General features: G+C 37.3%; 1 protein-coding gene across 1 annotated transcript in view; it reads right to left on the reverse strand.

The window, feature by feature from the left end:
• The window catches only part of LOC150086046 (uncharacterized), a 195,246-nt gene that overhangs the window by 54,538 nt on the left and 114,602 nt on the right, over positions 1 to 26,106 (reverse strand). The window contains exons 5-6 of the mRNA XM_090374343.1: positions 25,626 to 25,820; positions 22,271 to 24,240 (exon numbers count right to left, since the gene is read on the reverse strand). Coding sequence (XP_090230469.1) covers positions 22,271 to 24,240; positions 25,626 to 25,820 — 2,165 coding nt within the window. The remainder of the gene's footprint in view (positions 1 to 22,270; positions 24,241 to 25,625; positions 25,821 to 26,106) is intronic.

A 26,106-nucleotide genomic window follows, 5' to 3' on the forward strand; every position in this document is an offset into this window, starting at 1 on the left:
CCTTTGCCTTTCTACATATGTCTAATTATACATTAATCAAAACCCAAAACTATCATCTGACTTATCTCTATATTTATGTATATATTTATATCTTTGTATATCCTTCCCTTAACATCTTTCTAAACATTATACTAATCTGATATTAGAGTTCCAAAAGTCCTTTATTTGTGAGGGAGAATACTATATAACTAGTCACTTACTTAATTTTACGAATCGGATTTCTCCGTTTTGGGGACTTCAGCTCCTTGTCTGGGAATGGCATCATCGTTTACCAACTGCATTCATCTCAGAACTTCAAGTTTCTCCATGGTCTGTAGTCTACGTCTGGATAGGGCATCATTGTGACTTTTAGGAATTTATGGACTAGTCTTCGATACTGCTACTTAACCTTTGGTTCAGATATTCTGGCGGACTCGGGATTACAACTTCACCTTCTCAGCTCACTTATCTGCGCCTTGCCTTTATCATTGCCTTCAGATGACGGACTAGGGTTATTTCTTTCCTTGGCCTTTATCACTGCCTTCTTATGATGGGCTAGGGTTATTTTTCTCCTTACTCTACTTATTCTCACGCTGGCCACTTTCACTACCTTCCTATAACGGACAGGTTTATTTCTCCATACACTTCAGTCGTTTGCATACGGGCTACTACCCTTGCCTTTAGACGACGGACAGGCTTATTCTCCTTACACTTCATTCATCTGCATACGGGCCACTACCCTTGCCTTCCGACAACGGACTGACTTATTTGCATACGGGCCACTACCCTTGCCTTCCGATGATGGACTGACTCGACTGTTCTCTTCTATTATGAAACTCCACTAACTTTTCCTTACTTACAGACTGCACTAAACTTATCTAACCCTTCACTACTCCATCTTAACTTTGTCAGATCTTTCCCTGCTGACTGACAGGATAGGACAGGACTTATCTAACCCTACACAACTTATTACTCATTTTCCCACTAACATTGTCAAAAACTCAACTCTGTCTTTCCTAACTCATTTCCACACACCCCCCACATACTCAACTCGGGGTTCTCACTGTTTCTAACTCATCTTCATAACCGCCCACATAAAGCTCAACTGCTGGATCTGATTTTACTAACCCATCTTCATAACCACCACATAAAGCTCAACTGCTGGATCTGATTTTACTAACCCATCTTCATAACCACCACATAAAGCTCAACTGCTGGATCTGATTTTACTAACCCATCTTCATAACCACCACATAAAGCTCAACTGCTGGATCTGATTTTACTAACCCATCTTCATAACCACCACATAAAGCTCAACTGCTGGATCTCTGTTCTCACATTTTCTAACACGAAAAAAACTTCAACTGCGTCTCCCCTAACTTATTTCCACATACTCAACTCGGGGTTTTCACTGTTTCTATTTCATCTTCATAACCACCCACATAAAGCCCAACTGGGGGAACTGTCTCCACCTGCTCACTCACTTTTTGTTACTCTGAATTCAGCAACGCCCCTCATAATTCCTGCCCGCCTTTTTTCTGAGTTTACCCAATCTTCTCATTTTTGTCAACTTTCATCATTTCCTATCCGTCCTTTAAAATTTCTCAAGCTGTATATTCAGAGCTCATTTTAATAAATTTCCAAATTTTTCCCAGGCAATCCGCTGCTTTGAAGTTCGCCGTCACCTTCGCCACCCCTCGTTAAACTTAGCAGATTTATTTTTCATGATTTAACAACCTTGCCATCGCCGACAGTCAGATGCAAATAGATTGCTAACCGGAGTAATTTGACCCGTATTTACTACCTGGCCGATATTTAGGTGTCACCGGACAAAGGGATGTCCGACAATGTTCAGTCTACAGCCCTTTGTTCTTTCAGAGCCATAGTTATTCGCACCTGCATGCCAGTAGTCGCTGCCACGGTGGGAACTGAAATGTACCTCTAATTGCTAATAGCTTACCGCTCCCTTCTCTAATTCAACCTTGTCTAATTTTCAATTCCTTGTGAGTGACCTAGAATAATATTAGTGACTGGTAATGTTTACTGTCCTATTTTGCTATTTCCTAAGCTTTATTTTAAATAAAGCTCACTCGTTTCTAAAATATTAAACATGTAAGATTTTACATCTTACAAAAAGAAGGGGGAGAGATGTTTACTTTACTTTTTTTTCCTTTCTTACTTATTTTTCTTTATTACTCATTTAATTACAGGGTTTTCATATATATACATGCACACTTTTATATTATTATAAAGGAAAATGAATACATCAATAAACGGGGTCAATTTTATATATATATATATAGTTTAGTAATAAAAGAGATAGAAAGAAAGGAAAATAAAAGAGTGGATAAATACAGAAGAAATAAAAGAGTAAAGAAATGAAATAAGTCAAAGCAAAAAAAAAAAAAAAAAAAAAGATATAAATACACTTTATAAGAATATTGTCGTATAATATTGTCGTTTGACACCTTTTTCAAGGTGTCAAACCATCAAGATTGTAGGAAAAAGATGCCAAAAATCAAAATTAAAGTAAATAATTAATGAAAATTATGAGTACTTTTAGATTAAATTTTAAAAAAATCAGCAATAATGAAGTTAAGCCAAAACGGATGAATAAAGGGGTAGAAATATGTAGTTGGCACACAGGTTACAGCTGACACTACAGAGAATGCAAATACAACTAAGATAAAGCATATACAACAGATGAAGAACTCACAGCAAAATGTCAATGGTGTTAGTGTGAAAAAGAAAGCAAAACTGGAGATGGTTAAAAGTGCGGACTAGTGACCTTTAGCGAAAAAAAAAAAAAAAACAGAGAGAGAAATTAAATTCATGATAAATACAACTGAGCAAAAATGAGAAAGTAACTAACAAAAAAGCAGCAAGAAAAAGTGCTAAAAACTTTGAACTCTGTGAAAGTAAAAAAAGTTGATATAGGAAGAAAGTAGTTTCTCAATGCGCATTTGTAAAACAAATGGCTCATGAGAAATAAGAGGAAGAATACAGAATATTAAAAAGTAGAGGGAATGATGTAACGAAATAGTAAGGCTCAGGTAATCTCGGGTCACAAATCCCATTCCTATACACAGGACCTTGAACAGAGTTCTGAGAGTAAGAATCACAAATATAAAATACAGGGAAAAATGTGTGAAAGTAGGGAAAATAATAAACTAATAAGTGGAAAAAAAATTAAAAGGAGGGATAAACATTGTATCAAGGATCATACATAGTTATACAATGAATGATATTTACAGAATGTACAAGCCTAGAAAATGAGAAATGGCAAATAAAATTAACTGAAACAATATGCTGAAATTAAGATCTAGTTGGACAAATGTTATGTAAATTTAGTAAGAAATCTGCTTTAAATGGATACGATCTTGCAAAAAAAATTTTTAAATTAATATTATTAAGAGCTTTATGAAAGATATTGCAAATAAGACAAAGGGAAAGAACTGCCAATGAGTTTAAGATACAATTTTTAAATGTTAGAAACAGCAATATTAGAATCATTACAATAGGCAGCAATCCTGATACATTGAGAGAGAGAGAGAGAGAGAGAGAGAGAGAGAGAGAGAGAGAGAGAGAGAGAGAGAGAGAGAGAATACTTTTAAAGATGTTGGATAATCAGTGAAAAAAATTAATCACCTCAAAAGTGAAGACATCATGTTTATTTTAAAGTTAATAATAGTATGTGCATTATCAATACTAACCTTCAAGTCTTAGTAATTGGCATTTTGGTTGCAAAAATTAGTTTTTTCCAAGATAAGCTCCTGGGTCTATAGATCAGCAAAATCGGAAAAATTTGGACAGTTCAGTTTACAAAAATTATCTACGTATCTAAATAGAAGATGTGTCCTGTGGGAAAGAGATTTCAAACCAGCAGAGATACAAGTTAGCAATGACACATGAAGACGGACTGCTCATAGGTGTTCCCTAGATTTTCTGATAAAAGAATATTACTATTGAAGAAAAGTTATTGAAGATATAAAGGTTATCAAGATTATTCCAATGTGCGGCATTACATTTAATTTCATGTTTATACTTCTGATATAATTCCTGTAGAACTGTTTTTGAATTAAGTAGAATAATACTGGTGAAGGAGCTATGAAAGTCAAAGGTTTGAATATTTCAATGTTACTGGCATGTAAGTCTAAAAATAGCATTAGCATTAGTAGAAGCATATGATGCAAGAAAGCAAGCTTATATAGCATCAGCCCAAAAGGAAAAAAGAACCCTTCCTGTTTCACCCGTTCATTCACTCTAAAAGTCTGTCTAGTTGACCCTTGAATTTATTTAAGCTGTCAAACTTCCACAACGATAGATAAAAGTTTGTTCCAGCAATCAACCATCTGCTGGCTAAATGCAAATTTCTGCACATCTATTCTACAACTGTCTTTCCTCAATTTGAATTTATGCCCCCTCAGATGCAGATTCTGAGCAAGAGAAAGAATCACATCAGTACTGATGTGTGCTCAAACCATTCAAGGCCTTATATACCTCAATCAGATCAACTTGCACATGCCTAGTCTCCATACGCTGCAATTTGCAGAACTTAAACCTATCTTCATAACAGCAAGGGTTTTTGCTTTCGTAAAGGTGACTACGGTGGTCTGAGACAGTATTTAAATTCTAAACGGTGGAACAGACTGATGTTACCAACAGCAAATTCAAAATGGGAAGCATTCAAAGAATTTATCTTGGAAGCTACTAGGATTTACATACCAACTAAGAAATACTGTTCAAGGTTTAGGCCTAAATGGATGTCAGATGCACTAATGAGACATAGGGCAGAGAAGAAAAATGCATGGGATACATAAATTAATGGGTGACATGGAAGCTTACGATAGATATAAGCTGGTCTGTAACCAAGTCACAAAGGAAATTAGGAAGGCAAAGGCAGATTATGAGAAATCCTTGGAAGGATGCAAAGTAACCCCGGGGGCTCACATCTGGTGAGTATGGGCTTGGCAAACCCAGGGTCCTGAGCTGGATATCATCATTCTTCTCTTTCTTGGTGATACCTTTCTCTCTCTCTCTCTCTCACACACACACACACACACAGTAGGGTAACTCGGGAATTTTTTTTTTTTTTGGCTGGTGCAGCATAAGCCTCAGGCTTCCTTGTACCATATGGCTAATAATAATAATAATAATAAAAAACAACAAAGAGTTCTTTAATTATGTAAACTCTTGAAGGAAAGGTTGAATCAGATTGGTCCATTGGATATTGATGGCTCAACTGTTGATTATCCTGCTCAGGTGGCTAACAAACTAAATAAGTATTCTGCATCTACATTCACTCATGAGGAGTTATTCAGGGAAGGGAATGCCAGAGGTGAGTTAAACTCTGGCAGTGAGCTAGATGATTTTTTAATAACTAAGAGGAAAGTGGAGGAGAAATTGTTGAAGATAAACATAAAAAAGGCAGCTAGGGTGGATGGGATCTATCCAGTGATATTAAAGGAGGCAGCAAAGGAAGTAAGCAAACCCTTAGCCATAATTATGAGAGCTTCTTTGGACTCAGGGGAGGTACCCATGGACTGGAGATGTGCACATGTGACCCCAATTCACAAAGGAGGATCAGAGGGTGGCACAAGTAATTATAGACCTGTTAGTTTAACTTCTGTTCCCGGAAAATTAATGGAGGCACTGGTTAAAGAAGCACTGCAGGATCATCTAGACAAGACTTCAGTTATAGCTCGGACACAGCATAGTTTTGTTAAGATAAAGTCTTGCCTGACCAATTTGATTGGATACTATGATGTGGTCACAAAGGAACTGGATGCAGGGAATAACTTTGATATCATATATTTGGATCTTAGAAAGGCTTTTGATACTGTTCCACATGGAGGACTGCTGCACAAATTGGAGCAGTGTGGCATTGAAGGCAAATTACTGCTAAGGATAAAGGGATGGTTGAGTGGGAGAATACTTCTTCTTCTTCTTTGGTCCTTAGCTGGCAGCTGGGGGAGGCTGTTGGCCACGCAACCAGTATGCTGCTGTAGGTGCCGCAGGGTTTCGAACTTGCTCTGTGATGTTCTTCCATACCTTACGATCCATGGTGTCAGTCCTAGCCTGGTTAAGGTCGAGACGTCGGCTCTTCAAGTCATTTTCCACTTGCTTGGCCCACGTTTTCCTAGGCGCGGTCCGTTGGATGCTCAATTGGGTGGGTCGTTGTCTCCAAAGGAGTGTGGATGGTATTCTGTTCGTGCCCATTCTACATACGTGGCCAAACCATCTAAGCCTTCGCTTCTGGATTTGGTCGGCAATGGTTGGTTGCTGTTGGCATCTGGCACGGATGGTATCATTAGTGATGCGGTCGTGAAGAGAGATGCCCAAGATCTGCCGCAGGCATCGCATTTGGAATACCTCAAGTTTGTTCAAATCTAACTTGAGACAAATCCATGTTTCCGATCCGTAAAGAAGAATGGGCAGGATCAAAGTCCGGAAGAGTCGGATTTTAGTCTTTGTGGAAATGTTGGTCCTCTTCCACAGACACCATTTGAGCGAGGCGAATGCAGTGGCCGCCTGTCCAATTCTGCTGTGGATTTCCATGGTGGATGCAACTTTCTTCTCCTGGACCAGCGACCCAAGGTATTTAAAGTCCTGCACTTGCTCGATCTGGATGCCTTCGAGATAGATGGTGGCTTGCGACCCATCTGTTGTCAGGGCCTTTGTCTTACCAGCATTGATCTTCAAACTGTATGGCCGGGCAATGCGGGCAATGTCGTAGAGGATGTCCGTGGCTTCAGCGTCGTTACCGGCAAGGATAGCACTATCATCAGCAAACATCAGGTCAGTCACATAGTGATCCTTGTCATATTGTATGCCCTGTCTGTTTCTGAATGCTTGCCTCATAATGGCGTCGACCACGATGTTGAAAAGCAACGGGGAGGCTACATCCCCCTGGCGGACTCCAGTTTGGATGGTAAATTCCTCAGATAAATCGTTCTGGATGCGCACCTGGCTGGTTAAACCGTTGTATGCAGTTTGGAGGAGTGTGATGACTTTTCGAGGTACATGTTCAACCTCTAGTAGTTTCCATAAGGCAGGCCGGTGGACACAGTCGAAAGCAGACTTAAAGTCAATGAAAACAATGACGGTTCGCTGTCCACACCGGATCCTCTCCTCCATCAGCTGACGAATGGCAAAGATTTGATCACAGCATCCTCGCCCGGGTCTAAATCCTGCCTGTTCTTCTCGACTGGTTTGCTCGCGATGTTTTTGCAGTCTTGACTGGATGATCTTCATAAAGACCTTTCCGATGATGGAAAGGAGGCTGATGCCACGGTAGTTCTTGCAGTCCCGGTTATCACCTTTCTTGTGGATCGGTACGATAATGGCTTTCCTCCATGTTAGCGGAATTTGTTCAGTGCACCAGATGGTTTTGAGGAGTGAGTGTAGTCGGCGAAGCAGTACATCTCCCCCGGCTTTGATCACTTCTGTGGTGACTTGGTCCACTCCTGGTGCCCTGCCATTCTTCAGGGATTGTATGGCTGCTTTCACTTCTTCTACTGTAGGCTCAACATCGACCATGGAGACCTCAGGGGGATCGATCGAGAGTGCTGTTGCTGGTGGTCCCTGAGGTGGGTCGTGATTATACAAAGCTTTGAAGAATTCACTCCACCGTTGCAGGCGTTCGGATGGTGATCGCACGAAGGTCCCATCAGCATTCTTGATGTTGTCACTAGTCAATTTGGTCTTTCCACTCAGACATCTGAGGGTGCAGTATAGAGTGCGGTACTCGTTCTTGGATGCCGCCACTTCAAGATCGTCTGCCACTTGGTTCCAGTATGCTTCTCTTTCTGCTGTCATTCTTTGTCGGACTTCTCGGTTTAGCTGCCGGTACCGTTCAAAGTCGACCAACTTTGCCTGTTTCCGTTTGTCCACGAGGTCAAGGCACTCGTCTGATATCCATGGTTGCGTTCGACGTCGGGCAGGTGGACATAGGGGCTTGGCACATTCCAGGATGGCATTAGAGATCTGCTTTTCTTCTTCATTTATATCCTCGGGCACGGCCAGCATCTCGAAGCGGTTGGATAGGGCGATCTGATATGCCTGTTTATTGGCAGCATTCATTAGCTGCCTCCAGTCCAGCTTGGCTGACCGAGATGATCTTTTTGCATGCCGTAATTTGAGATGCACCTTAGCCCGGATGAGGTAGTGATCAGATCCACAATCAGGTCCCCTCATGGCACGAACGTCCATGAGTGATAAGCGAAATTTGGCATTTATCAAAATGTAGTCCAGGATTGCTGAGTCCTTGCCAGATGGATTTCGCCATGTAAGTTGATGTTTTTGAGGGTGCTGGAAATGGCTGTTTCCAATGATCAGGTTGTTAGATGCGGCAAAGGACAACAAACGTAGTCCGTTGTCATTGATCTTCCCATGGCCAAACTTGCCCATTGTTGTTTCCCAACCAGATCTGTCCACGCCAATGTGGGCATTAAAGTCCCCTGCGAGGATGATCACTTCTGTCTGTGGAATTGAATCCAGCGTATGTTGGAGCTGGTTGTAGAAGTCATTCTTGGTCGGGTCCAGGCTAGTCTCAGTTGGCGCATAGGCGGAGATAATATGGGTCTTGATGGTGCCCTTGACAGTAAGGACTGCCAGGCGGTCCGATATTGGTTGGAAAGCGATCACATTACTGGTGGCCTGAGCATCGACCATAAAGCCCACTCCTGCTTCTCGTTTCTCACCACCAGAGTAGAATAGCATAACCGCTTCGTTAGGTGCTGGTGGTTGGATGATCATGGGGGATGATCGTGTGGGAGAATACAGAGAGTGGTAATCAATGGACACTGCTCATCGTGGACTAATGTTATTAGTGGAGTCCCTCAGGGTTCCATGTTGGGTCCATTGTTGTTTTCTGTATTTAAAAATGATATTGATGATGGTATATCAAGCTTAATGTCCAAGTTTGCAGATAATACGAAGGTTGGCAGGGTTGATAAGGATGCTAATGAGAGTACGCTGCTGCTACAGGATCTAGAAAAGTTGAGCAGATGGGCTTAGAGGTGGCAAATGAAGTGTAACATTGACAAATGTAAAGTACTACATATGGGAAGCAGTAACCCCAGAGTGACGTATCAATTCTGTGGTACTACACTGACAGTAGTAGAGAATGAAAAGGACCTGGGGGTAATTGTGCAAGCAGATATGAAGTTTTCTGAGCAGCGCAGAAGGTCTGCAGGAGTAGCTCATAGTGTCTTGTCAATGATATACAGGAATTTTTATAGCAGGGATAAGGAGGTGATTATCCCTTTGTATAAGGCAATGGTCAGGCCACACCTTGAGTACTGTATTCAGGTCTGGAGGGCTCATTTTAAGAAGGATGTAGAGCTGCTGGAACGAGTACAGAGAAGGGCAACAAGATTAGTGAATGGGATAAAGGGTTGCTCTTACGATGAAAGGCTTAAATTTCAAATTACGTCTGGAGACTAGGCACCTGTGAGGTGATCTGATTGAGGTGTATAAAGCCTTGAATGGTTTGAGCATGCTCAATGCTCATGGGATTCTTCCTCTTGCTCAGAATAATCACCTGACAGGGCATAAATTCAAATTTGAGGAAAGACAGATGTAGGATAGATGTGCGGAAGTTTGCTTTTAGCCAGCAGGTAGTTGGTTGGTGGAACAGACTTCCATCCTTTGTTGTGGAAGTTGATAGCCTAAATAAATTTAAGGCTGAGCTGGACAGGTAATTGGAACAAACGGAGGGGTGAAATGGGAGAGTTTTTTTTTTTTTTTTTGCTGATGCTGCATAAGCTTGCTTTCTTGCATCATATGCCTCTACTAATGCTACTCTGGAGTTACTGCTACCCATATGCCGATGCATTTGTCAATGTTAAACTTCAGTTGCCACCTCTCAGCCCATCTGCTCAACTTTGAGATCCTATTGCAGTAGCATACCATCCTTACTGTCATTAACAACTCTAACAACATTTATATTGTCTGAAAACTTGGATATAAACCCGATATACCTTCATCAACATCATTGATAAATACAGAAAATAATGGGCCCAACACGGACCTCAGGAGAACTCCACTAATAACATTATTCCATGAGCAGTGTCCATTGATTACCATTCTGTCTTCTCCCACTCAACCATCCTTTTATCCATTGTAGCAACTTGCCCTTAATGCCATACTGCTCCAATTTGTACAATAATCTTTCATGTGCAACAGTATCAAAAATCTTCAGAAAATCCAAGTATATGATGTCAAAATTATTTTTTGCATCCAATTTCTTTGTGACCACATCACAGTATCCAATCAAATTGGTCAGATAAGGCTTCCCCTAAACAAATCCATGCTGTGTCTGAACTATAAGTGCAGTCTTGTCTAGATGATCCTGTTGTGCTTCTTTAACCAATGATTCTATCATTTTCCCCGGAACACAAGTTAAACTAAGAGGTCTATGGTTACTTGTGTCAACTTTCGATCGCCCTTTGTGAATTGTGGATACATTTGCACATCTCCTGTCCAAGTGGACCTCCCGAGTTCAAGGATGTCCTCTTAATCACGGCTAGGGGCTGCTTACTTCCTTTGCTGCCTTCTTTAATATATAGAGGATTTTTTAATATATAAAGGATTTGAAATTTTTTTTTTTTTAGGATGTTTGCATAAAAAGCTTTATATGAAAGCAAAGTTACTGGAAGCTTTATCAACAGGGGTAAAACAAAATGTTCCTGCAGATTTTGTAATTGAACTTTAATTTGGCAAAATCATAAATATGACAGTTTTATAATGCAGAGATTTAGAGTAAGCGTAAGAACAATTATCATTTAGATCAAAGAAAACAGTATTTAGCATTAGCATTAGTAGAGGCATATGATGCAAGAAAGCAAGCTTATGCAGAATCAGTATTGCCTGTCCAGCTTAGCCTTAAATTTATTTAGGCTATCAACTTCCACAACAAAATATAGAAGTCTGTTCCACCAATCAACTACCTGCTGGTTAAAGGCAAATTTCTGCACATCTATTCTACAGCTGTCTTTCCTCAATTTGAAACTGTGCCCCCTCAGGTTCTTAATCTGAGCAAGAGGAAGAATCCCATCACCATTCAGCTTGCTCAAGGCCTTATACCCCTCAATCAGATCACCTCGCAGGTGCCTACTTTCAGGCACTGCCATTTTCAGAACTTAAGCCTTTCTTGGTAAGAGCACCCCTTTTTTCCGCTTCTTTGTACTCGTTCTAGCAACTCTACATCCTTCCTAAAACGAGGCCTCCAGACCTGTACACAGTACTCTAGGTTTGGCCTGACCATTGCCTTCTATAATGGGATAATCAACTCCCTGTCCCTGCTAGCAAAATTCCTATATATCATTGACAAGACTCCATGATCTGCCCTGGCAGTCCATCTGCATTGCTCAGCAAACTTCATATTTGACTGCACAATTATCCCCAGGTCTTTTTCACTTTCCACTCCCTGATGTAGTACCACACAGTTGGCACATTTCTCTTCGGCTACAGCTACCCATATGCAGTACTTTGCATTTGTTAATGTTAAAACTTCAGTTGCCACTTCTCAGCCCATTTGCTCAACTTATCTAGATCCAGTTGGAGTAGCTTACTGTCGTTAAAAACCGAGCCAACCTTTGTATCATCTGCAAACTTGGACATTAATCCTGATATACCATCAATATCATTAATAAATATACAAAACAATAGGCCCAACACTGAACCCTGGGGAATTCCACTAATAACATTTGTCCACGAAGAGCAGTGTCCATTGATTACCACTCTCTGTTGTCTCCCACTCAACCATCCTTTCCCCATTGTAGCAACTTACCCTTAATGCCATACCTCTCCAATTTGTACAGTAGTCTTCCATGTGCAACAGTATCAAAAGCTTTCCTGAAATCCAAGTATATGATATCAAAATTATTTTTGGCATTCAGATCCTTTGTGACCACATCATAGTATGCAATAAAATTGGTCAGACAAGACCTCCCTTTAACAAACTCATGCTGTGTATTAACTAATACTGCAGCCTTGTCTAGATGATCCTGCAATGCTTCTGTAACCAGTTATTCCATTATAACCTGGAATAATGGAACACAAGTTAAACAGGTCTATAGTTGCTTGTGTCACGTTTGAATCCCCTTTGTGAATTGGTGATATATTTGCACACCTCCAGTCCATAGGGACCTCCCCTGGGTCCAAGGAACCTCTGATAATTATGGCTAAGAGTTTTCTTATTTCTTTGCTGCCTCCTTTAATATAACTGGATAGGTTCCGTCCACCCCATGTGCCCTTTTTATGTTTAACTTCAACAATTTCTCCTTCACTTTGCTCTCAGTTTTTACAAAATCACTTAGCTCCCTGTTAGTGTTTGATAAACTTCTGGCACTCCCTCATTGAATAACTCCTCATGTGTGAATGTAAATGCAAAATACTCATTCAGCTTATCAGCTACTTTAGCATGATCATCAGTAGTCAACCCATCTATGATAAGTGGTCCAATCGGTTCATTCCCTTCCTTCTGGAGTTTACATAAGTAAAGAACTCTTTGATGTTTTTCTTTGCATCCTGTGCCAAGGATTTCTCATAATCTGCCTTCGCCTGCCTAACCTCCTTTGTGACTTGATTACAGACTAGTTTATATCTGCCAGAGGCTTCTGTGTCACCTGATAATTTATATGAATCTCATAACATTTTTCTTCTCTGCCACGAGCCTCATTAATTCATCTGACATCCATTTAGGCCTAAACCTTGAACAATATTTCTTAGTTGGAATGAAAAGCCTAGTAGCCTCCAAAATTAAGTCCCTGAAGGCTTACCATTTAGAATTCAATGTTAGTAACATCATTAGTTGATCCCCCTGTACAGAATTTAAGAACTGTCTGAGACTCCTGTAGTCACCTTTACGAAATCAAAAGCCCTTCCCTCTAACCTTGATGGTAATTACATCTTTAAGTAATTCCCACATAAGTACATTGTGATCACTGTCACCCAGTGGTTCTTCATCTGAAAATTCTTAATGCAAGAATAATCACAACTGATAATCAGCTCAAGAGTATTACTCCTGGTTACCTTTCAAACGTGTTGCTGTAGAAAACTTGCTAGTGTGCGAGTGACCAACCCACATGTTCCAGTCAGTCAATATCTGGAAAGTTCAAATCCCCCATTATAAGACATTCTGATTTACTGGCCAACTCTATTTCTCTGCACAATTGCTCATTATACTCATCAGATTCATTAGGCCTATAACACACACACTCCTACTCTCATGTTTCCTTTCCCAGTGCTTATGTCACACCAAACAGACTCAACATTGCATTATCCACCAACATCAATTAGATGCACTTTCTTGGATTTTGTGTGTTTCTTAACTAACAGCATAACCCCCATCCACCCGTCCTCTCCTGTCTATCCTTTCTGTACATATTGTACTCCCCAAATTCCAATTCTGCACTGTTTATGTCTGTGTGACACCATGTCTCTGATATCTCCACAATATCTGCCTTTGATGTCTTGACTAGCACTTCAAGCTCATCAAATTTATTAACTATACTCCTAGCATTGTGTAAATGCAAGTACAGTAAATCTCCGCTATTCGTGGGGATTACGTTCCTGAGAAATGTCGCGAATACTGAGTTATGGCTCCCATAGTAATAAAGGGGTTCCGTTCCAAAGTATGAAATATATAAGAAAAACTAGTCTAAAATTGTGTCTATGTATGTATTATATGTACCTTCATAATATGACTATGTACATAGACAGTACATAGTGAAATGCAAGCATACAGCAACAAAATGAAAATAAGAAACAATTTAATATTAAATGTAATATTTATTAGAAATTTCAAACAAATCTTTCAAACCAGTGCCTTTGCTAGCTAAAAAACTTATCCCGCCGGTGCTATCACCAGTTTCGCTAAAGTGTTGATAAAGGAGTTTTGCCATTTCACTAATGATGAGTGAACTTAACGGAATTTTATTTTGAGTTCGGTCTTCTATCCACAGATTTAAAGCCTTTTCCATCTTTTCTAATTTAACATCACGAGTTACAGAGCAAATTTTTGAACGCATTTTCACGGACACTACAGTGGATTTTTTCTTTCGATTTTTTGATTGATCGTACCGTTGACTCATTGATTTTATAATGTTTTGCCACTGAGGAGACACTTTCACCATTAGAAATTTTGTCTAATAACTCAATTTTATTCGCTAATGTCATCACCTTCTTTGATATTTTCACATTTCCCATGTTATTCATAGCCATATTTTTGTACGGGTTACAAAGAATTTGTCCACAATAAAGTCACTTTCTTCCGTTAACACACTCAAAAGTCTGTTTTAAACTGCAAAACGGTAGATTTATCACTTTTGTAAGCATATAAATTTAAAAATTGATAAATTTATTAATTTATAAGCGTATAAATTAAAAGCAAACGACGAAACCTTCCATGACAAGCACATAACACATACTGAACAAGGATTAGCGAGAAACATCCATGCTCGCGATTTTGTCACCCCTCTCCCCCCACCCACTGAGCACTGTTTTGACTGGGAAAGATAATTTTAGCCACGCCCATGTTTTTTTAAGGCAGAAAATGTTCACAGCGATTTAAAATTAAAATTTTTTAGGTTTCATTTTATGTTAAATCAGCGATTGCGAATATGTGAAACCGCGAATAGCGGGGGTTTACTGTATACATACACCTGTTTCTACTCTTAGTCACCCTAACATAGCCCGTGCGTTTATTTGTTCTACTGACTCCCAGCAGTCCTGGAAATCTCCAGCACCTTGCTTTCCAGGCTGCTGCTCATAGAAAAGTGATTCTATCAAGAAGCAATGATAGAATCACTTTTGCCTCTGCCTGCGGCCACTGTTAAACTTTTAGTCTGTGTATCCCTCCAAGCTAGCAGTTTTCCGACCCTTCTAACACTGCCTTGATAGCATCAGCAAATATTCTTGTACCCTTTCTATTTAAGTGTATTGCATCCCTGTAGAAGCAGTCTCTCCTGTTAGCAAGCACAGACTACGCTGAAAAAAATTCTGCCCCCATGAGCCTTGCACAGTCTCGCCAGGGCCGAATTGATTGACAAGGCTCTCATCACATACTCCCTCCTATCGTGTCTTGGCAGGATTGCAAACATTTTCAAATTTAACCCTAACTCGCAACGTTTTTCAACACTGACCTGTACTTGTTAAGTAAATGTACAGATCTTTTACTCCTTAGGTCATTAGTGCCAACAAGTACAAAAATATCACCTTTTGTGCCCTTAAAAGATGATATCTGCTCTACAACATCATCAACTTTTGTCCCTGGCAGACATACCCTGGTCCTGTTCCACCTATCCTTCTTGCATAGTATATTCCCCATCTCCCTGACAATAGTCACCAACAATAACTACTTCCTTTGAAACCAGTGCATTCTGCCTTGGAGATTGCTTCTGTGTTGCCTGATGCACAGAAGTGAGCTCTGCCATTGAGCTGGGCAGCTGAGAGCTTGATGGGCCCCTCATATTAATTTCTTCGAGGACATTTATCCTACATCTCAAGCTCTCTTAGACGCCCATCAGAACACTCAGTTGGCACCTAATTTCTTTACACTCTAGGCACCTAGTACACACAAAGGCATCCTCCTTGGCTAGATCACGTCCTGTTTTAGAAAAGTTGGCAAACACTTCACATTTCGCAGATTTTTTGAGACTGTGATGCATTGGAGAATCTCCCCCTTCTTTTCTCTCCCAAGTCACAGCACTTTCACTAGTCTGTGATCAGTGGCAGACTAAGGACAAATCGGGCCCTAGGCAAGATTCTCATTTTGAGCCCCACCTATGGTTGCCACCTTTCAGAAATTGTAATGGAGGATACTGTTGAATGGGTTAAAAAAGTTTTCTATTACTAAATATAAAAATACATTTGAACTCTATTATTGAAGTTGCCAACTTCAGCATTAGCATTTTAGCATTAGTAGAGGCATTTGATGCAAGAAAGCAAGCTTATGCAGCATCAGCCAAAAAAAAAAAAAATAAAAATAAAAATAAATAAATAAAAAATAACCACTTCCACTTCACCCCTCTGTTCGTTCGAAATACCTGTCCAGCTGAGCCTTAAACTTATTTAGGCTATCAACTTCCACGACAAGGGATGGAAGTTTATTCCACCAACCAACCACCCGCTGGCTAAAGGCAAATTTCCTCACGTCTATCCTACATCTGTCTTTTCTCAATTTGAATTTATGCCCTCTCAGGTGATTATTCTGAGCAAGAGAACTTATATCAAATAGTTCATGCCAGCGTACAACAGAGGCATTGATTAAGTAACTAAATCTACCTAATCAATGTGCGACTAGTGCTATCTGGTGAATCATCATGTATAGTGTGCCAGGCGTTGGTATACACAATGATTCACCAGATAGCGTGCATAGATGCTTTGATTGACTGGCGTGAAACAAGCGGAACATTATAAATTTATTTAAAATAAAATAATGAAAAAAAATGTATAATAAAACCGTTTTACGGACCCAAAAAATTACAAGCCCTAGGCAGTTGCCTAGTCTGCCTAGGCCAAAGTCCGCCCCTGTCTGTGATCTTTGCTTCGCAGCTGTAGTCTGAGTCATGATTTCCGTTTAAACACAATTTAATTAACAATGGAATTTAATATGATTAATAATATTTTTGATTAATTGACAATACTATAATAAGGTAACCGATTCCTAATTGAGTGCTTCGTATTATGCTACCTAGTTTTACTTTATACCTTATGCTATCACAGTTCGAGATATATATACGTTATGTTATTTTAACAATATTGGCACCAACACCGGGAATCGTAACTTCCAAAAATCACTAGTTAAATTCAAAATAAGAAGTTAATGAATGCTACTAAACATACTATTTAATATCTCTGTAAAACACAATGTAGTATGTTAATTAACAAAGAATACGGTAAAAATTAAAAATACTTATCCTTTTACAGCAGCCAAAAATCTGTCGACTGTCCTCTTCCGCAACTTGATTGTTGACCAAGTTATGCCAAGAGAATCCAAATGTTATGCCAAATGTTTATCCACATTTGGAAGGCTTCCACAGAGGTTTTGTTTTTATTAGCCAAGAAAATATAATATCCCAAAAAGGTCTAAATATAGATGTTTTTTAAAAGAAGTAAAATTGACTTTAGGAGTTAATCTGAACTTATATCCAAAGGTTCCCGTTATAAGAATCAATTTTGAATGCCTTTGTGATATTTTTCTAAAGCACGTTTCTGGATGTCACGACCATAAAACAAAAACAATTTGCACTTTCCGGTTTATTGGGCTTTTCCATTAGTGCATCTAATTATAAAATGGTAGTAAACTCGATCTTATTGCATTTGCAATAATACCAATAACTGCAATTGTGTGGGTTTTTACGCTATTATGGTGAAATGTGTTCCCCTTCACTGATATCTTCAATCATAAAAAAAACCAAAATTTTCAGAAACTTCTCTTTATTCCTATTTACATATTACAATGATGAAGGGAAAGGGACCAATGGAAAGAGCAAGTGGTGGTAGTGCTAGGAAACGAAATGAAGAAAAAAAATATTTAGAAATGAAGATGAAATGATTAAGAAGTAAGAAGCAGGACAAAGTTTGTCATTTATTGCAAGGGTATTAGGTCTCGTTGCTTCAACAGTGAATACTATTTTAAAGGACAGTGTGCACATAAAAGAACATGCCAAAGGATCAACGCACTTAAGATCAACAGTGATCAAAAAAACAGCGTTCAGGTGCTATATCGAAGATGGAAAAGCTATTAATAATATGGATGGAAAATCAGATTCAGACATGAGTGTCCCTGAGTCTAATGACCATTCAAGCAAAAGCAACAAGTATTTATAAAGATATTAAGGATAAGTACGGCGAACCCCAACCCAAATTCATGGCAAGCAATGGGTGGTTTAATAGGTTCAAGCATTGTGCCGGTTTCCAAAACGTTAAAGTAGGCGGTGAAGTTGCCAGTGTCGATTCTGCAGCTGCAGAGAAATATTGTGATGTGTTGGAAAAAATTATTGATGAAGGTGGCTATTCAACACAGCAAATTTTTAACATTGACGAGACTGCTCTGTATTGGGAAAAAATGCTAGATCGAACATACATTGCCAAAGAGGAAAATACAATGCCAGGTTTCAAGGCATCAAAAGATAGGGCCACACTCTTGCTTGGGGCTAATGCAGCGGGAGATTACAAATTAAAACCACTGCTTGTCTGTAAATCCTCGTGCATTTAAGGGCATCAATAAAGCCACCCTACCCATGCATTTCCAATCGAACCAGAGAGAATGGATAACAATATCTTTTTGAGGATTGGTTTAAATGCTGCTTCATTGAAAAATATTGGTTGAAAAATATTGTAAAGACAACGACGTTCCTTTCAAGATTTTGCTTCTATTAGATAACGCTCCTGGACATCCTATGCATCTAGATGATTTCAATTCGAATGTGAATGTCATATTTCTACTGCCAAACATGACTTCATTCATCCAACCTATGGATCAGGGTGTTATTTCGAATTTAAAAGCATACTATTTATCCACAACATTTGCTCAGGCATTGTCTGCAGTAGACAATGAAAAAAATTTTACATTGAGACTTTTGGAAATCTTACAATATTTATCACGCCATCTTAAACATTAATAAGGCCTGAGTGGAAATTACTAAAAGTTACATGGAAGAAAATATGCCCACGCCACGTAAAAGGCTTTAAAGGATTTGAAAAAGACAAATCATATGAAGAGGTTACAGATAAGATTATAGAGGTTGCAGAGCTACTTCAGTTGGAGGTTGTTGCCAAAGACATGGAGAAGTTAGGAAGAAGAGAAGGAATTATCTAATGAAGAACTTATTAACTTGCAGGCAGCAATAGTTGTTGTTGAGTTTAAAGACACATAGGCTGCTAGGGCCATATTGTGTCTTTATAATGGTGAATATGAAATAATAACTATATTTTATGATATATTCCTATACAATTTAGGAAAGTAAATAATTCTGTTTTATTAGGATCATCTCCAAAAATCTGCAATAAATTTATTGATGACTGTGTATTAACTGTGTATTAGTGGGGACAGTCCACTAACAAATGGCAAATGGTCAGTTGTACATGACAAGATGTACATTGGGAGCACTGTCATTCATTAATAGATACAGGTGAGTGAGGTGTGTATGCCCAATTCTTAGCCTTTCTAAGTCAGTGATAGCGAAAGAAGAAAATGCTGATGAAGCTCAAGATGAACCAAATGAGGAGCCGAGACACTTCATCACCAGAGAGATGGCAATGGCATTTTGCAAGATTGCATTGGCAATGGTTAGGTTTGAGAAGATGGAGCCTGACAGCAAATGAGTCTTAAAAGTTAACAGTGGGGTAAATGATATGTTTGCTCTACAAAGAAATCTACGATGAAAAGAAAAAACCACCGTCCAGTCATCCATTAATATGTTCTTTCGTAAGGTTGAGCAGCCGACCCCTTCTAAATCTCCACAGTCCTCAACCTCCACAGTGGTGTACTTATCAGCTGAAGACGTCAATTCTGGCAACGATGCTCGAGAGGTAAAACTTACTGACATTATGCCTGTCTCCTCTCTTTTTTGTAATTTTATAATTTTGAAATTTTTTTTAAATTGCACGCTTTTGTAATTTTTCCTGTCATGAGATAAATTGAATAAATACAATAAATAATTCTATTTACATGTTCGTTGAACATTTCTTTTTTGATTCAACCAATTCAGCGAGCACAGTTGCGAGTGCTGCACAAGCATGGGGGAAATTCTCACACTTAGCATTCTGCAGAATGCATCTCTTATGTCACTTAGGGAGTTCCTGTATTATTATTTTTGCCAAAAATATTAATATTTGATCTATGTAAACTAAATTTTAAGTGTAATTTATTGCTGGTTTTCGAATATATTTGATATTATACGTATGGCAGATAATACAGTAGAATAAATTATGCAATTTGCAAAAATTAGTGCTGTTGAATTATCAGTGTGGTGCTGAGGGTGCATATACAGACAAGTTTTTTTTTTCATCGCTTTTTCCCATTATATATGGGGTCAGCGTTTTTTATTGCTTTTGCATGAAATTTTTGCGGCCAGATGCCCTTCCTGACACCAACCCTCACCCTTTATCTGGGCTAGGGATATGCAGTGGTCATTCCCTGACCTTCTGCATCCTCCGTATTTGGTGGTCACGGGCTCAAACCCCGGTCTAATCAAGAAGCGTGTGCTACGCACTACTGTTCCTGCCCACCTGGCTAGAGGCGCCATGGTGCATATACGGACAAGTAAGGCAGTTTATTATTACATTTGTTGAAATTAGTGAAAAAATTATTGCAGGGTGTACACAAATATATCTCATGAGAATCCAGGTGGGAAGCATTAGATAGTGATTTACTCTGTGAAGTGTGCATATTCTGTACATGTAAAGATTACAAACATGTCACGAGGAACTATCCAGAGCAATAGACCTAGAGGTCAAATTTATATTATTCTGCTCATGAATTATGTTATTATTAAATTGTTGTAAGTCTATGGAAAGGACAACAGTATACTGTTTTCTTTTCCTATAATCTTGAGAATATATTGTTGTCTTTTCCTGTAATTGTGATGGTTAACACTTTGAAGAAGACAACAAGGTTGTAAGTTGTGACTATTCTTTTCTAGTGTATTTATTAGATAGTATGAATCAGAGCTGTAATACTCAATATGTTCTACGTTGATAATAATATTAGTAAATTAATAAGAGGAGTTTTCCTCAATGTAGTATGTAGAACACTTCCGTATGATACCCTCCAGAAATTAAAACGGAAAAAACCGCCAACTTACCGGTACATTAAAGTAAAATATAAATAATTAAATAATCAATTTAACACAATTAAAAATCAATTTAAAACAATTAAAATTCAAATTAACGCAATTAAAAGAATCTAACGAAAATATTCAAAACGATTCTACGTACTACATTGAGGAAAACTCCTCTTATTAATTTACTAATAGTGTATTTATATAAAATTATTTTTTTACTTTGACTTATTTTATTTCATTACTCCTTTTTTATTCCTTTTCTATTTATTCACTCTTTTATTTACCTTTCTCTCCATTACTTCTATCACTAAACTAAAATATTACATGGATGTTGGGTTTTCCTAATTATCAGTGTCCTAGTCCTTGAACTTTTTTTCTTTATTTTTCTCTCCCTTTCCTTTACTTATTCCTTCTCTCTCTCTCTCTCTCACACACACACACACACACTTTTTTTTGGAGTAGAGTTATCATTTCTTAAATTTTATATTCAGTTGTTATGATCCCTTTTAAAAACATCAAAGTTTCACTATAACAGTATATATAAAATTTAGCTAAAAGATCAAATGCTATAAAATAACTATTCTGTAAAATAAGCATTTTTAATAATTTTAATATTCATATGATTTTAATTTAAATTTTAACGAGAATTTAAAATTCTTGTTATGACGTACTAAATGCAAATCAATAGCTTTAATTAGCATTTTTTTCATTTAGCAAATTTGATGAGTTTGATATGTACAGCAAATAATTGCATATTTTTTTTAACCATACAGCACATTATTCAAATTCTTAATAATCTCAGGTGGATTTAGTCACTTACTCATGACTATACAAAGTTACTTTTTTTAAAATAAAATCAGTTACTTAAGTAGAACAATAAAGATAACACAGGATGTGGATGTTGTTGCATGAACAGAATTTAACTTGTTACTTACCAACCGCCTTTGTATATAAGTTATATAACTAACCATTTCAAGCAGACTCTTTGAAATGGTTAGTTATTTTAGATTTTGTGCTAAGGACTGAAACGTCAGCACATCAAGTCTGTAAACTGTGTGTAGTCTATGGGCAGCTTGCTTGTTTTTCAGGATGAAAAACATGTCTCTAGGAGAAAAAAAGCACAACTCTTGTCCAAAGACCAACTAACTTGATTATGTGAGAAAAATTCCACAAGAGTTCATCCCCTAGGTAGGAATCAAACCAAAACATTTTCCACAGTGTGGAAGGATGACAACTTTCAATGAAATCCAACTTTCATTCCCAAAGTATGATCAATGACATACAACCATAGGCTTGATAACTCAGAGCTACTTCTGCCACTGATATTCATGAACTAAAGTCTCTAGTGATTTTTCCTGATGTTTATTTAATCATAAATTGAACATTTTTTAAATACTAAACAACAAATATAACAATATATGTTGTCATATAATATATGATAACAACAAAAATTGTTTTACAATGAAATATTAAGGGGAGAAAAAAAAACAACTTACATTTCTTTCTTTGTCTCTGTTTCTGATATCACCTTATGAGTTGCTGAAACTTCTGTGGCTAATCGTGCATGAGGATTTTTGAAACTTACTCCTGCAACAGATGACTCTGTCAAATAGGAACTTTTTGACTGCACAAGTTGTTTTACTGTAACACTTGAGGATGCTTGTTTTACATGTGAACTTATTTGCTTTGATTCAGACACCATAGTTTTTGTAGTTGTTACTGCAGCAGTTGTTGTAGGTATAGTAAGACGGGGGATGCGGGAGGTAGCAGGATGATGACTAATAGGTTCGGAGGTATTCTTTTCTACAAAGTCATGAGCAACAGACTCAATTGCAGTGCTACATTTGTCGCATAATTTTACACCAAAGTTGCTTTGACTACTAGCTAAGCTTAGACTACTAGAAGAGTCTAATTTTGTATTTATACCTATAGAATGCATTTCCAAAGGTTTGGCTCCAACACTTGCATCCTTATAATGTTTCAATGCACATCTGTCACAAAAGGTTTTGTCAATTTTGAAGTCTCCAACACCAATAGTTTCAGTCTGACGAAGTTCACACTTATCACAGAAAGAATCACTTACTGAACAAATACCAGAACCTACAGTTCTCTTTTTGATACCCTTGCAGCGTTCACAATATGACTCATTAATTGTAGAATTACCTATTCCAACTGTTTTCAACATTTTCTTTCTTTGGGAGCATACTTTACAAGATGTATCACTCACAGAGAAATCTCCAACTGCTACAGATAGTTTAACTTTACTACATTTTTCGCACATATAATTCACTTCATCGTCTCCAACACCAACGGTCACTATATTTTTCTCATTTTTGATATTACTATAATGATTCACTTGAATACTAACATTATTAGTATTAAGTGCTTCAAAAGTTGTAGCTACATCTCGCATTCTCACTTTTTGGGTTACCTGAACTCCTACAGAATTTTTCACAAGAGGGATGCAATCAGTCCCTCGATTTCTTAATAATTTTTTCTTTGCTTCAAGTTCTTGTTTTATAATAATATTTCCCATTTTCAGGTCTGTCACAGTTACACTGTCCCTCATTCTTATAGGATTTGTAGCTGTAGCAACAGAGATAACTTTTGATTCAGATTTAGGTGGACAGGTGTCACCCACAGCAATGGTACAATATTTTTTAAGTGTTTTCTCTTCACATTTAGTGCAGAATGGTGAAAGTGGAGCTATAGATGTTTGGCTGCAGATATCAAATGTCAAGTTTTCAAGTTTACCAAGTTGAAATTTCCTTAAAACATCATTTTTAATTCTGTCATTTTCTGTATTTGTTTCTTTGGATTCAAATTTCTTACTCTCATATTTCTTACATGTTAAACAAGAGGGCACTTCATTCTCTAAATGAGTGATACTCCTCTCTGTTTCTAAATCACTGTCCAATGATTCAGGTGTTGAAGTTCCTGACTTATGAATAGTTTTATTACATTTTGAACATAATTCACGACCCTTAGATATTGTATTTTCTCCAACACCCACAGATCGAGTACGTTCTGGAACATGGCCAACTCCAACATCCCTTGTAAGAGCAATACAGCAAGTTCCAATATGCCTCACTTTTTTTGGTTTAACTGATGATAACTTAGTTTCCTTTTGGTTTAAATCATTTTCAAGTTCAATTTGAGAAAGGACTTCTTCTATAAATCCTTTTTTTTCAAGTGTTGCATTCAGACTGGAAGCTAAAGCGGGAGATGATAAATCCTTACCACATGATGGAAGTCCATCTGTTGTCATTTGTTTCCTATTCAGCTGAGGAGTTAGGAGGTTCTCATTTTCTAATTTTTTCAATTGTTCTTCAATATCCTCATCCTCATCTGTTGCAAGATCTGTGGCAACATCTTTATATTTATCAGAATGGCGAATTTTATTAATTTTACACTTCAGTTGACGTATAAGGAGACGCTTCTCTTCTTTCAAGACTGATAATCGCACCTATAAAAATAATATGAAGTAATCAATGAACAAAAGAATCTACTAAAAACTAATTCTGCCTTGTATCTAGTTGAATTAAATTAAAATATCAATAAATATGAGCAAAAATAATTGGACCAGCAATTTTTTTTTTTTTCTGAGAAGGAATAGAGTAAGCAGTTATCCCATTTGAAATTTAGAAAATAAAAATAAAATCCTATACACAGGATCTAACATAACACAAACTTAAACCATTAGGCATTACCAGGATATATTTTGTACACCAAAAACAGAAAAACAGATTTTTTACAGACTTCCGACAGAAGCAGTTCTGGGAAAAAATTTCAAATAATTATGCTAGAAACAACTTTTTATTCAAGAAATAGCTATTTTTTTTTTTTTTTTTTTTTTTTCAAAAGATGTCCAATGATTGGCATTCAATATCCTGACCATAATTAATGTAATAGACCCTGGATTGGGGTCTATCACCAGCACTGCCAAGTCATGCACCATGGATGTCTAATTTGTATAGAAATAAATTCAGCACTGATTGTTAAAACACTATTTTTTACATTCAGAGTGGATCGGAGAGATATTACAGAGAATAAACAAACACTTCACTGTTAAAAATAATACTTGAGACTACCAATTGAGATGATATGTAGAACAATAATAAGGCTCAGCGAGGCCAATACAAGCTTCTTTTGGAAAGACAGTAAAATAAAACTAATGAGATGTGCATTGAATGAAATAATAATATAAAAATTTATAGATATTCTGAATATGATATCCAGGTTAAAAATGGAGTAGATATAGCATAAAACCAGATATCTATAGGTATAAGAAATATACAATATAGATAGATATACAAATGTTTACTGTACATAAAATTCCAGAAAAAAAAAAAAAAAAAAAAGAGGAAAAGCACTTCTGGAAGTCATTATGCATAACTTTGCAGACCTTGCTATTTGCAACTGTTACCTGTTCTACAGATTAAGATACCATTGAAGTCATCAAATTTGTAAATAATGAGACTACCATGACTGTTTTGGGAATTAATTAACTGGTAAAGAATATGTGGTGTTGTTACCTTATATTAAATGCATATTCTTCACGTGGTTAATTACCTTTTATATTCTTATTTATATCAAGATTCATATTCTTTGTGAACACTGGCAAAAAATATGAAGTACTCTAAGGGAAAATACATCTAGAACTGTTGAAGATATGAGAAAATTTATGGGGCCACACTTGAAACTATACATAATTCTAATATGAAATAAACTGAAGGAGAATTTCATGGTTACATTCATATGAAAAAAATGGTATAAAAAAATCAATATTTTACATTGTTTTGTTTCTATTATTGCTAAAATATAAGAGAATTTATAAAAAAAATAAATTACCTGTAAAACTGGAATAGATTTTACTTGTTCTTCAAGTTCTCTCATGCGCTGTAGACTAACTGCCATCTGCTCTCTTATAGCAGTTAACACAGATCTATTAACACCCATTGCTCCAGATGGAAAGTTATTGGATCCAACATATGTTAGTTTTGCCATAGTATCAGCCATCTGCTGAGAAGCAGAAGTTGTAGACTGCTGAAAACATATAAGCAGAAATTAAATTAAAAAAAAAAAAAAAAATATCACTATACATATAGATTCTATGCCTAAATACATATATGCACTACATAAGTGGAAAGTTTATAAGTATATATATTAAATAGGATATGTGAGGATCAATACAGAAGACAGAATAATTAAAATGCAAGCAGGACACCTGCAACTGGGAAAAAAATAGTAATATGAATTATCTGAATAATTAGTACACCAAATAAATGAAAAATAGTTATTTTTTAAATAAATTACACTACTTATGTATTTG

This window comes from Mastigoproctus giganteus, chromosome 5 (assembly GCF_048544385.1).
Source record: "Mastigoproctus giganteus isolate SK-2022 chromosome 5, ASM4854438v1, whole genome shotgun sequence".
NCBI lineage: Eukaryota > Metazoa > Arthropoda > Arachnida > Uropygi > Thelyphonidae > Mastigoproctus > Mastigoproctus giganteus.